We start from the raw sequence: 13,893 nt of genomic DNA, 5'->3' as shown, positions 1-13,893 counted from the left end.
GGTCACAGACAGGTGTCCCTCACCTTAGTCTCCTCCTCCTCCTGCTGCTGCTGCTCCTCCTGCTCCAGTTTCTCCAACAGCATCTGCTCCTGACGCCTCCGCTGCTCGTTCTCCTCCTCAGCCAGCTGAAAGGGCAAAGGGCAAAGGTCACACACCAAAAAGCAAAGGTCATGACCTCAGCCAGCTGAAAGGGCAAAGGTCACACACCAAAGAGCAAAGGTCATGACCTCAGCCAGCTGAAAGGGCAAAGGGCAAAGGTCACACACCAAAGAGCAAAGGTCATGACCTCAGCCACCTGAAAGGGCAAAGGTCACACACCAAAGGGCAAAGGTCATGACCTCAGCCAGCTGAAAGGGCAAAGGTCACACACCAAAGGGCAAAGGTCATGACCTCAGCCAGCTGAAAGGGCCAAGGGCAAAGGTCACACACCAAAGAGCAAAGGTCACACACCAAACAGCAAAGGTCATGACCTCAGCCAGCTGAAAGGGCCAAGGGCAAAGGTCACACACCAAAGGGCAAAGGTCATGACCTCAGCCAGCTGAAAGGGCCAAGGGCAAAGGTCATGACCCCACTCCTCAGACAGCTGAAAACACACACATGAAAGGTGTGAACTATGTGGACTCAGTGGACTATGTGGAATATGTGGACTATGTGGACTCAGTGGACTATGTGGAATATGTGGACTCAGTGGACTATGTGGACTCAGTGGACTATGTGGAATATGTGGACTCAGTGGACTATGTGGACTCAGTGGACTATGTGGAATATGTGGAATATGTGGACTATGTGGACTATGTGGACTCAGTGGACTATGTGGAATATGTGGACTCAGTGGACTATGTAGAATATGTGGAATATGTGGACTATGTGGACTCAGTGGACTATGTGGACTATGTGGACTCAGTGGACTATGTAGAATATGTGGAATATGTGGACTATGTGGACTCAGTGGACTATGTGGACTCAGTGGACTATGTGGACTCAGCGGACTATGTGGACTCAGCGGACTATGTGGACTCAGTGGACTATGTGGAATATGTGGACTCAGTGGACTATGTGGAATATGTGGACTATGTGGACTCAGTGGACTATGTGGAATATGTGGACTCAGTGGACTATGTGGACTCAATGGACTATGTGGAATATGTGGACTCAGTGGACTATGTGGAATATGTGGACTCAGTGGACTATGTGGAATATGTGGAGTCAGTGGACTATGTGGAGTCAGTGGAATATGTGGAGTCAGTGGAATATGTGGACTCAGTGGACTATGTGGAATATGTGGAGTCAGTGGACTATGTGGAGTCAGTGGACTATGTGGAGTCAGTGGAATATGTGGACTCAGTGGACTATGTGGAATATGTGGACTCAGTGGACTATGTGGAATATGTGGACTCAGTGGACTATGTGGACTCAGTGGACTAGCTGGAATATGTGGAGTATGTGGACTCAGTGGACTATGTGGACTGTGTGGACTATGTGGAATATGTGGACTCAGTGGACTATGTGGACTGTGTGGACTATGTGGAATATGTGGACTCAGTGGACTATGGGGACTCAGTGGACTATGTGGAATATATGGACAAAGTGGACTCAGTGGACTTGGTGGACTCACCCTGTAGGCTTTAATGAATCGCACAAATATGGGGAAGAGGACGGACGGGGGCATGGTCTTCGAACTCTCACCGAAAAACTTCACCACGTCCTCGAACGCATCCTGAAAAAAACAACAACAACAGACACTGAGCTCAGCCGAGGGTTTAGAACGAATACCCCCACCCTCAAATACCCCCACCCACAAATACCCCCACCCTCAAATACCCCCACCCACAAATACCCCCACCCACAAATACCCCCACCATCAAATGCCCCCACCATCAAATACCCCCACCCACAAATACCCCCACCATCAAATGCCCCCACCATCAAATACCCCCACCATCAAAAACCCCCACCATCAAATACCCCCACCATCAAATACCCCCACCTAGTGGTCTAGTGTGTGTTCCAGAGTGTGTTCTTTTATGTTCTAGTGTGAATTCTAGTATATGTTCTAGGTTGTTCTAGGTATGTTCTACCTGTGCGATGCGTTCGTCCTCCTGCAGTTTGTTCAGTTCTAGGTTGTTCTAGGTATGTTCTACCTGTGCGATACGTGCGTCCTCCTGCAGTTTGTTCAGTTCTAGGTTGTTCTAGGTATGTTCTACCTGTGCGATGCGTGCGTCCTCCTGCAGTTTGTTCAGTTCTAGGTTGTTCTAGGTATGTTCTACCTGTGCGATGCGTGCGTCCTCCTGCAGTTTGTTCAGTTCTAGGTTGTTCTAGGTATGTTCTACCTGTGCGATGCGTGCGTCCTCCTGCAGTTTGTTCAGTCTGGACTCGTTCCTGCTGATGAACTCCTTCAGGGTGCTGTTGTGTTGGACACTGAACTCCCTCCAGGTCAGTTCCATTCCACGCTGAAGTTCCTTCACATCACACAGAACGTTCTCCAGACTCACTGAGACAGAGGGAGACGGGTGGAGACAGAGGGATGAGGAGGGACACAGACGGACACAGGGAGGGAGAGACAGGGACAGAGGCAGGTGGACATATATGGACACAGGTGCATATCAGGTGCATTCTTCTTCGTCTCGTGGACGTCCATCAGACCGTCTACCGTAAATGAAGCCTTTTTACTCCAGTCAGAGTCAACTGTGAGCTGATAGGTGGACTGTGTGGGCGTGTCCTACCTTCTGCTCTGTGATTGGTTGCTCACACTCACCTGCTGCAGCTTTGTCCACGTAGTGAAGTTCGTTATAGAAGACGGACACGGTGGGGTACTTTTCTCTGACCACGTTAGCGATGTAATGAAGCAGCGTCTGAGTCCGATCTGTGGATTTAGTCTCCAGGAGCTGAAAGAACAAACAAACCTGGGTCTGAGGGGACCAGGTCTGGACCAGGTCTGAGTGGACCAGGTCTGGACATGTGGGTGTGGGTTGGTCTTACCAGGTCCAGACTCTGTAGTTTGAATCCGTACACTGCTCCTCTTTTACTGCTGTTCATGTAGTTCCCCAGAGCCAAGATGATCTAGAACAAACAGCCTTCATCAGCACCAAACATGTACAGTGGAGGACTAAATGATTAGCCCCCCTACAAAAATGTCCTTGTTTTAAAGGTATTTCCCGAGTGCTTTTACACAGAGCAACACATTTTTAACACAGCTTTTTTAGATATCCTAGTTTTATTTTGGATGCTTACATGATTTTAGTTTGCACACAGAAATGAAAATATTCCACAAAAAACAAAAAGTACCAGGGTCAAAATTATTATCCCCCTGATCCTAACAGTCAGTTGTTTCCTTTTTGCTGGATAACAGCCTGCAGTCATAGTATTTTTTTTATTACAAGTCTCTGACACTTTTTGAGGAATCCCAGCCCATTCTTCTTTGGCAGATCTTTCCAGCTCTTCCAGATTTGGTTGCCTTCTGGCATGGATGTTCTTTTTTAGGTCACCCCCAATATTTTCAATGGGATTTAAGTCCGGGCTCTGTGCAGGCCACTCAGTTCCATTCACTTTGGTCTTCTGAAGATAGCTCTTCACCAACAGAGATGTATGTTTTGGATTGTTGTCATATTGGAAGATGAAGCAGTGACCCAGACCCAGTGTTACTGCTGACTGCTGAAGGTTTTCTTTCAAAATCTCCACATCTTTCTTTGTTCATGATTCCTTCCACCTTGACCAGATTTCTAGTTCCAGATGCACTATAGCATCCCCACAACACAATACTCCCGCCACCATGTTCCACTGCAGGGACGCTGTTCTTTGGGTTCTATGCCTCTGCCTTTTTTCTCCAAACATAAACGCTGCCTCTATGACCACAGAGCTCTAGTTTGGTCTCATCAGACCATAGGACACACCACTCCAGTATGCAGAAGGTTTCTCCAGGTTGTCCAGAGCAGATTTAAGTCTGGCTTAAAGGTGTCTCTTCTTCAACAGTGGACTTTTTCTTGGTCTGCGTCCTCTCAGTCCATTCCAGTTCAGAGCTCTAGTGACTGTCTTCTTACAGACTAGGATTCCTGATGTGGCCAAGTCCTTCACCAGTGTCTTGGCAGTTGTTCTGGGCTCTTTAGACCCATCTCTCACTAGTTTTCTTTCCAGGGTCTTTGAAATCTTTCACTTCCTACCTCTGCAAGGCCTGTTCTGTACTGTGGGGCTGTTTTTGAATTTCTGGATTCTACTTCTCACTCCAGTTCTTGACACTTGGAAATGCTTGGATTGCTTTGTGCATCCCTCTCCTGCTTTGTCTGCATCAATAATCCTTTTTCTCGGGTCCAAACGGATTTCTGTAGTTTTGGGCATGGTGCTTTCTCAGCTGACAGCTCAATGAGCCATACTGAGGCTTTTAGACCATGTTTGAACTTAGATGTTCAGTGAAATCACTTGATTCACCTGATCACTTTTAAACACATCACCTGTGAAGTTACAGCACATCACTGCACAAAAGTGGTTTGTGCCATGACTTCATAAATGGTCATTTCTTAAAGGGGGCTAATAATAATGTCCCTGGTTCTTTGAGTTTTTTTCTAAATAATGCTGTTTTGGTGTGCAAATAGAAATAATTTGTGCCTTCTAAAGAAAACTAGTATGTTCAGAAATGCTATGTGGAAAATTCCTTGCTCTGTTAAAAAAGTACTGAGGAAAATCTTGAAGAAACTTCAAATTTCATAAGGGGGGCTAATAATTTTGTCCTCCACTGTAGGTATCAGTCAGGCTAATGCTAATGCTAATATTCTTCAGACGTACCTCTAGGATCTTCTTCAGCTTCTGAGATGACTTGATAGAAACCGAGGCAGCAATCATGGCGTGGAGTTGCTGATGTGAAGAACAACACATGAACAGGGGTCAGAGGTCAGGGGTCAGAGGTCAGGTCTACATGTCATCTGAGTGCTTTAGTCCAAGGCTGATGGACTGGACTGGTTCTGGATTACCCTTACCTTCTCCTCCTGGGTTCTGGCTTTACTCACCTGAGAACCACCTGACTTTGGCCTAGGTCAGGTGCTTCTGGGTCCACCTGACTTTGGCCTAGGTCAGGTGCTTCTGGGTCCTCTTGAAGGCCCACCCACCATTAACGCTTTATTTCTTCAAATCATAAAGTTGGAGTCAGATGTAGACGGTTGTTGAACAGTTGAAGTTGAACTAATCAAATCCAGTTTTTAGGACAGAACATGAATAATGTTCTGGTTCTGAACCTTAAATGTGACTCCACCTCAGTTCGGAGGTTTACGAAGTTAAACTGCACCGACAATGGTGACAGTACCTAAAAGATCTGCTGACTTCCCATCTGTGTGACCCACAGGTGATCAGAACCACCCTGCAGGATGTGTGGGCAGGTTCTCATGGTTCTTCTCGGTAGTTCCTCTAGGTTCAACTGGACTCGTTTCGCTCTTGAAAATTTTTCGTCCCTCATCCAACAGACTTCTTCAGTTCCGATCACAGGTGGCTAGCGGTGAGAGCTGAAGAAGTGTCTTGGACGAAACATTTTCAAGAGTGAAATGAGTCCATGTGAACCTAGAACTACCTAGAAGAACCCTGCAGGAGCTGACCCCCCCACAGAGGTCAGACCTGAGGACCCCTTTTGGATCAGAGGTGGGCGGTCTTACCGGCGTTAACATCTGCACGTTGTCACTGAAGTTGCCCATGAAGGTCATGATGGACATGCGCTGGTTGAGGCGCTCGATGCGGCTGAACTGCATCATGAAGCGGTCCTCGTCGCTCAGCGCTTCCAGAGGTTTTCGATCCCTCTCGTACTGTCGGAGTAACTTCACTTCGGCCTCCGTGGGCAGGAAGCGCATCAGACACTCTACAAAGTCCACCCTGGCTGTCCGCAGATCGAACCTGCAAAAGCACCGGCCAGGTTAGGATCCCACCAGAACCACAGGGACTAGTGTTCTTTAATGTCACCTTTGCACTACGTGGAACCGGCTCGACTCGACTGTGGTACCAGGTCCTATTCCAGACTGTTTCCAATACAGATCCTACCCACTTTCCAGTACCTGGTCGTCCTAGCGATGCGGTGCGTTCCTTCTGTGTGCTCTGCTCACAGTTGCTGATAAACTCACTGGTTGCCTGTTGTCTGGTCAAACTCCTGCAGCTACCAAAGACTGACCCTCCTGACCCTCCCAGAGGTCTGCAGTGTTCACACAGTGTCACCTTTAGTATCTGGTCCCCAGTCCTGGAACCTCAGCGGAGGAGAGACCAAAAAAACTAGTACCAGGTACCAGATTCCAAAACACTAGTACCAGGTACCAGATTCCAAAAAAACAGTACCAGGTACCAGATTCCAAAACATTAGTACCAGGTACCAGATTCCAAAAAAATAGTACCAGGTACCAGATTCCAAAAAACTAGTACCAGGTACCAGATTCTAAAAAACTAGGACCAGGTACCAGATTCCAAAAAACTAGGACCAGGTGCCAGATTCCAAAACACTAGTACCAGGTACCAGATTCCAAAAAACTAGGACCAGGTACCAGATTCCAGGTCCTTTTCGTAATGGAAACGCAAAAAGGCTGAGTTGAGTCGAGCCGGTACCACATTGTGGAAATGTGACATAAGAAGCTGGACTGTTGTGGTCCTTGGAGTACTGGTACTGTTGCAGGAGGACTTACGTCTGAATGGCGCGGCAGATGACCTCTGACCCCTGTCCGGCCTTCCTCAGGGTGATGGCCAGGTTCTTGGCTCGGTTGGCCTCCAGCAGCGACACTTTGGACGGAGCTTTCTGCGGAAGCTTTTGTCGCGACAGCGTTAAGTCGACGGCCGGACCCTGGGCCTTGGTCTTAAAGAGCTCCTCGAAGACCTCCACATCCAGATCCTGAAGGACCACATAAGACAGAAGGCCAGAACAACAGGTCACAGACATGAGACCAGAACAACAGGTCATGAATGGACCTGAAGGGGTACATGGGACTGGAACTAACTAACAACCACATGACTGGTTTAACCCCTGACCCTAACCCTGACCCCAGACCTTCAGGTCCAGACTGGTTCTGGTTCCTGTTACCTGTAAAATGGCCTCATCATCGATGTCATTGAAGACGGTCCCGTTGATCTGACTGGGTTTGAGGGCGACCCAGTTCAAGACCGGCATCCGGAACTTAGTCTGGATGGGCTTCTTTATCTTCACAGCTAGAGAGACAGACAGACAGATACAGACAGACAGACAGACAGACAGACAGATACAGACAGACATACAGACAGAGAGAGAGATACAAACAGACAGACGGACAGATACAGACAGACAGACAGACAGATACAAACAGACAGATAGACAGATGGACAGATACAGACAGACAGATGCAAACAGACAGACGGACAGATACAGACAGACAGACAGACGGACAGATACAGACAGACAGACGGACAGATACAGACAGACAGACAGATGCAAACAGACAGACAGATAGACAGACAGACACACAGACGGACAGATACAGACAGACAGACAGATGCAAACAGACAGATGCAAATAGACAGACAGACGGACAGATACAGACAGACAGACAGATGCAAACAGACAGACAGACAGACGGACAGATACAGACAGACAGACAGACAGACAGATAGATACAGACAGACAGACAGACAGAGAGATACAAACAGACAGACGGACAGATACAGACAGACAGACAGATACAAACAGACAGACAGACAGACGGACAGATACAGACAGACAGACGGACAGATACAGACAGACAGATGCAAACAGACAGACAGACGGACAGATACAGACAGACAGACGGACAGACAGACAGATGCAAACAGACAGACAGATAGACAGACAGACACACAGACAGACAGATACAGACAGACAGACAGATACAGACAGACAGACAGATACAGACAGACAGACAGATACAGACAGACAGACAGATGCAAACAGACAGACAGACAGACGGACAGATACAGACAGACAGACAGATACAGACAGACAGACGGACAGATACAGACAGACAGACAGACAGACGGACAGATACAGACAGACAGACAGATGCAAACAGACAGACAGATAGACAGACAGACACACAGATACAGACAGACAGACAGACAGATACAGACAGACGGACAGATACAGACAGACGGACAGATACAGACAGACAGACAGATGCAAACAGACAGACAGATAGACAGACAGACACACAGATACAGACAGACGGACAGATACAGACAGACAGACAGATGCAAACAGACAGACAGATAGACAGACACACAGACAGATACAGACAGACAGACACAGACAGACAGACAGACGGACAGATACAAACAGACAGTTCATTCCAGTGTGCAGATTTCCTCATAAATCACATGTTTGTAATAAATAAATAAATCCATCACTTACAGAATAACTTCAGTGGACCCTCTGAAGGAACAGAACACACAAAGGGTTAAAATATGACCCACATACCCCTGACCCACATACCCCTGATCCACATACCCCTGAACCCAGATGGTCTCACCTGCCAGTCCAGAGTTAAAGATGACCGTTGGCGACCCCCCAGTACCTGGGAGGGGCGGGGCCACAGGGGGCGGGGGAGGAGGCATGGGGACCGAGGACGAGAGCTCACTGGTCCGACAGGGGGGAGGGGGCGGTGGAGGGGGAGGGGGAGGAGCTGGAGGGGGTGGGGCCGAGTACGGTCCGTTGGACACTGTGAAAACAGAAGAAACAGGTTCAGCGAAGACGGACTTTGACGAAGGACGAAGAACGGACGCCACTGCACACGACACTCACCGCCACCTGGGACCGGAGGAGGAGGAGGAGGAGGAGGGGGCGGGGCCGGCATACCTGGAGCTCCACCCAGCCCTGGTCCCATACTGTGATAGGCCACAGTCTCCGGACTAAAAAAAAAAAAAAAAAGAGACAATTCATCCTCAGAGACAATTCAGTGCAACGGAATGTCCTAAAGCACATGAGAACCAAAAGACTCAACGTCCTAAAGAACATCAGAACCAAAAGACTCAACGTCCTAAAGAACATCAGAACCAAAAGACTCAACCATAAAAAGAAAGTAGAGTACGGTACAATGACAGTAAGACCAGACCCCAGACCAGGACCCAGACCAGCTGGACTCAGATGTTTAAGCTCAGCCTAAGCTCCGCTGCTGTTTGGATGCACAGGGGGTTCTGGGGTCTGCTGGACCACAGGGGGTTCTGGGGTCTGCTGGACCACAGGGGGTTCTGGGGTCTACTAGGCCACAGGGGGTTCTGGGGTCTACTAGACCACAGGGGGTTCTGGGGTCTGCCGGAGGCTTCAGCTGAGGGTCTTACCTGGGTGAAAGGTTCGGACACGGAGGAGGAGAGGGGGAGGCGGAGTCGGCCACGCCCCCGTCGCCCTCCCCCCTCTGGGGCTGAGGGTCCCCGGCCCCCCCCCCTGCGGACCCTCCTGGGCCTGGCGCTCCAGCCGGCTCTGGCGCCGGATGGTCTGGTCCTTTTCACGCACCATCCTCCGCAGCGTGTGCACCTGCGTGTTGGCGCTGGCGTACACTTCCTGTGTGGAAAAAGGGGAGGGGTTAGTGACCGCTTGGACTGCTCGGACCACTATGACCGGTTTTGGACTTGGGCAAAAAACTGACCCTCAGCTGGTCCAGCTCCTTGTTGGTTTGCATCAGCTGTTTCTCCAGTTCCACGATCTTTAGCATAGCTTCGTTTTCCACGTCAAGGAGACGCTCCGACATCTGAGGGCACAAAGACAGACCAGGATCAGGACCAGGACCAGGACCAGGACCAGGACCAGGACCAGGCCAGGGTACAGATACAGGGCTTTTCTTCTTCAGGTACCTTCATTGTTTTATTTTTTTAACTTTTCTGAATGAAAACCCTCAAATGCACATAAATACATTCTTGGAAATGACCACTTGACCACTGCGACCTTTAACCTCTTATAGTTCATAGCACAGGTGTCAAACATGTGGCCCGGGGGCCAAATCTGGCCCGTAGGATGAATTTGTGAAATGAAAAAATTACACTGAAGATATTAACAATCAAGTGTGTAAAAATCATTTTAATTCAGGTTCCACAGACACATAGAAACCAATTAGATCTGAAATGGGTCAGAGCAGAAAAATTCTGTCATAATAACCTATAAATAATAACTGCAGATTTGAACCTTGTTTTAGTGTAAAAACAAAGTGAAATTAGCTAAAAATGTTTACATTAACAAACTGTCCTTTTACAAGAAATGTGAATAACCTGAACAAATATGAACGTGAAATGTCTTGAGAAAAGTAAATGCAATTTTATCAATATGATGTGTATTTATAACTGTACTGTAAGTTACAACGCACATGTGTAAATGATCAGCTGATCAACTGAGGCAGGATAGTGTTCAAACTGCACTTCTTTTTCTTCAGACATTTCAAGTTGTTCACGTTATTCAGATTTTTAAGGAAACGATGTCGATGTAAAAGTTATGATGATGTAATTGTACTTTTTTCACTGGTATTCTTTTCCTGGTCCAGCCCACTGCAGATCATACTGGGGTGAATGTGGAACTGAACTAACATGAGTTTGACAGACCTGGTTCATAGGATGCTCCAGAGTGGTGGTGGACCAAGGCCTTCACAGCCCATGTAGGCCCACACCCATGTAGGGCCCCCATAACCAACTGCTGGTGTCTGCTGTGACACAGTGGTTTTACAACTGGACTGTACATGAGGACAGCAGGACTTCCTCTTAGGGGGGACACTAGAGGCTCATCTAGTCCTTTACTTTCAGACTCACCGTGGTCAGGTTCTCCTCCAGCTCCTCCACTCGTTCCAAAGCGGCGGTTTTGGTCTCGGCGTCTTCGAGCAGCGTCCCGACATCAAACACGTTGTCCAGGTAGGCCTGGATCTGCACCTGCAGCCGGTCGCTCTCAGTGTGCTTCAGCCTCTGGTGGACAGAACCAGAACCACAGCAGTCATACGGGGATGGAACCAGAACCACAGCAGTCATACAGGGACAGAACCAGAACCACAGCAGTCATACGGGGATGGAACCAGAACCACAGCAGTCATACAGGGACAGAACCAGAACCACAGCAGTCATACGGGGATGGAACCAGAACCACAGCAGTCATACAGGGACAGAACCAGAACCACAGCGGTCATACAGGGACAGAACCAGAACCACAGCAGTCATACAGGGACAGAACCAGAACCACAGCAGTCATACGGGGATGGAACCAGAACCACAGCAGTCATACAGGGACAGAACCAGAACCACAGCAGTCATACGGGGATGGAACCAGAACCACAGCAGTCATACAGGGACAGAACCAGAACCACAGCAGTCATACGGGGATGGAACCAGAACCACAGCAGTCATACAGGGACAGAACCAGAACCACAGCAGTCATACGGGGATGGAACCAGAACCACAGCAGTCATACAGGGACAGAACCAGAACCACAGCAGTCATACAGGGACGGAACCAGAACCACAGCAGTCATACGGGGATGGAACCAGAACCACAGCAGTCATACAGGGACAGAACCAGAACCACAGCAGTCATACGGGGACAGAACCAGAACCACAGCGGTCATACGGGGACAGAACCAGAACCACAGCGGTCATACGGGGACAGAACCAGAACCACAGCGGTCATACGGGACAGAACCAGAACCACAGCGGTCATACGGGGACAGAACCAGAACCACAGCAGTCATACGGGGACAGAACCAGAACCAGAACCACAGCAGTCATACGGGGACAGAACCAGAACCAAAGCAGTCATACGGGCCCTTTGGGGTTGGCCCTGGATGGTGTTGTGAGCGTAGACCAGATGGGTTACCTCCAGATGATCGTCCAGGTTCAGCTTGGTGAAGTCGTACTGCAGGTGCACCCTGAAGTTCATGTCCTCCACTGAGTGAACCACGATGTTAATGAACTGCATACAGGCCACCTGTCCAAACACAGCTCAGGTATTATGGGATGGCAGCTCCTCCAGCACTTACACACACATCTGCATTTTACCGGAAGAATCAGGATTTTTTACCAAAAAGTCGATGTTGTCGTCTTCATTCTTAAAATGTTCCATGAGTTTTTCGAAACGCATCGACTCTGAGCAGACCTACAAGAAGATCCAACAAGTTAAGCAACCAACTGACCGACCAACCAACCAACCAACCCATCCACCCACCCACCGACTAACCAGCCAGCCAACCAACCAGCCAACCAACCAACCAGCCAGCCAGCCAACCAACCAACCAACCAACCCACCCACCGACCAACCAACCAACCAACCCACCCACCCACCGAACAACCAATCAACCAACCAACCCACTGACCAGCCAGCCAACCAACCCACCGACCAACCGACCAACCCACCCACCAACCAACCAACCAGCCAGCCAGCCAGCCAGCCAGCCAACCAAAAAACCAACCGACAAACCAACCAACTGGCCGGCCGACCAACCAACCAACCAACCAACTAACACACCCACCGACCAACCAACCAACCAGCCAGCCAGCCAGCCAACCAACCAAAAAACCAACCGACAAACCAACTAACTGACCGACCAACCAACCAGCCAGCCAACCAACCAAAAAACCAACCGACAAACCAACCAACCGGCCGACCAACCAACCAACCAACTAACCCACCGACCAACCAACTAACCAACCCACGGACCAACCAACCAACCTACCCACCTACCCACCGACCGACCAACCAACCAACCAACCAACCCACCCACCCACCGAACAACCAATCAACCAACCAACCCACTGACCAGCCAGCCAACCAACCCACCGACCAACCAACCAGCCAGCCAGCCAGCCAGCCAACCAACCAATCCACCAACCCACCGACCAGCCAACCAACCAACCCACCGACCCACCAACCAACCAGCCAGCCAACCAACCAACCGACCAACCAACCAACTGACCGACCAACCAACCAGCCAGCCAGCCAACCAACCAACCAACCCACCGACCAACCAACCAAACAACCAACCTGCCGACCAACCAACCAGCCAGCCAACCAACCAACCAGCCAGCCAGCCAGCCAGCAAGCCAGCCAGCCAGCCAGCCAGCCAACCAACCAACAAACCAGCCAGCCAGCCAACCAACCAACAAGCCAGCCAGCCAGCCAGCCAGCCAACCAACCAACAAACCAGCCAGCCAGCCAACCAACCAACAAACCAGCCAGCCAGCCAACCAACCAACAAACCAGCCAGCCAAGCAACCCACCAACCAACAAACCAGCCAGCCAGCCAGCCAACCAACCAACCCACCGACCAACCCACCGACCAACCAACCAACCTACCCACTGACCAACCAACCAGCCAACCAACCAACCAGCCAGCCAGCCAACCAACCAACCGACCAACCAACTGACCGACCAACCAACCAGCCAGCCAGCTAACCAACCAAAAAACCAACCGACCAACCAACCAACTGGCCGACCAACCAACCAACCAACCCACCGACCAACCAACCAACCAGCCAGCCAACCAAACCACCGACCAGCCAACCAACCGACCAACCAGCCAGCCAACCAACCAACCAGCCAACCAACCAGCCAGCCAAACAACCAACCAACCAGCCAGCCAACCTACCAGCCAGCCATCCAACCAGCCAGCCAGTCAGCCAACCAACCAGCCAGCCAACCAACCAACCAACCAACCCACCCACCCACCAACCAACCAACCACCCAGCCAGCCAACCCACCGACCAACCAAACGACCAACCCACCGACCAACCGACCAACCAACCAACCAACCAACCCAACGACCCACCGACCAACCAACCAGCCAACCAACCAACCAACCAGCCAGCCAGCCAACCAACCCACCCACCCACCAGCCAGCCAGCCAGCCAACCAACCAACCAACCAACTAACCCACCGACCAACTAACCAACCAACCAACCAACCCACCTACCCACC

The 13,893-nt window shown here is 50.0% G+C and overlaps 1 protein-coding gene across 1 annotated transcript in view; it reads right to left on the bottom strand.

Annotated features, from left to right (window-relative positions):
* Positions 1-23: 23 nt before the first annotated feature.
* Positions 24-13,893, bottom strand: part of LOC115415783 (formin-like protein 2) — a gene marked incomplete at its 3' end in the record, with an annotated part of 26,911 nt that continues 13,041 nt past the window's right edge. The window contains 18 exon segments of the mRNA XM_030129420.1: positions 24-125; positions 1,616-1,717; positions 2,331-2,491; positions 2,756-2,885; positions 2,980-3,060; positions 4,777-4,845; positions 5,634-5,868; positions 6,642-6,844; positions 7,034-7,158; positions 8,369-8,389; positions 8,487-8,675; positions 8,759-8,865; positions 9,295-9,382; positions 9,385-9,514; positions 9,600-9,701; positions 10,747-10,896; positions 11,797-11,907; positions 12,001-12,075. Of these exon segments, the coding sequence (XP_029985280.1) occupies positions 24-125; positions 1,616-1,717; positions 2,331-2,491; positions 2,756-2,885; positions 2,980-3,060; positions 4,777-4,845; positions 5,634-5,868; positions 6,642-6,844; positions 7,034-7,158; positions 8,369-8,389; positions 8,487-8,675; positions 8,759-8,865; positions 9,295-9,382; positions 9,385-9,514; positions 9,600-9,701; positions 10,747-10,896; positions 11,797-11,907; positions 12,001-12,075 (2,181 nt within the window).

The sequence above is a fragment of the Sphaeramia orbicularis genome, unplaced genomic scaffold (assembly GCF_902148855.1).
Source record: "Sphaeramia orbicularis unplaced genomic scaffold, fSphaOr1.1, whole genome shotgun sequence".
Taxonomy (NCBI): Eukaryota; Metazoa; Chordata; class Actinopteri; order Kurtiformes; family Apogonidae; genus Sphaeramia; species Sphaeramia orbicularis.
This window is presented reverse-complemented; position numbering and strand designations above follow the sequence as displayed.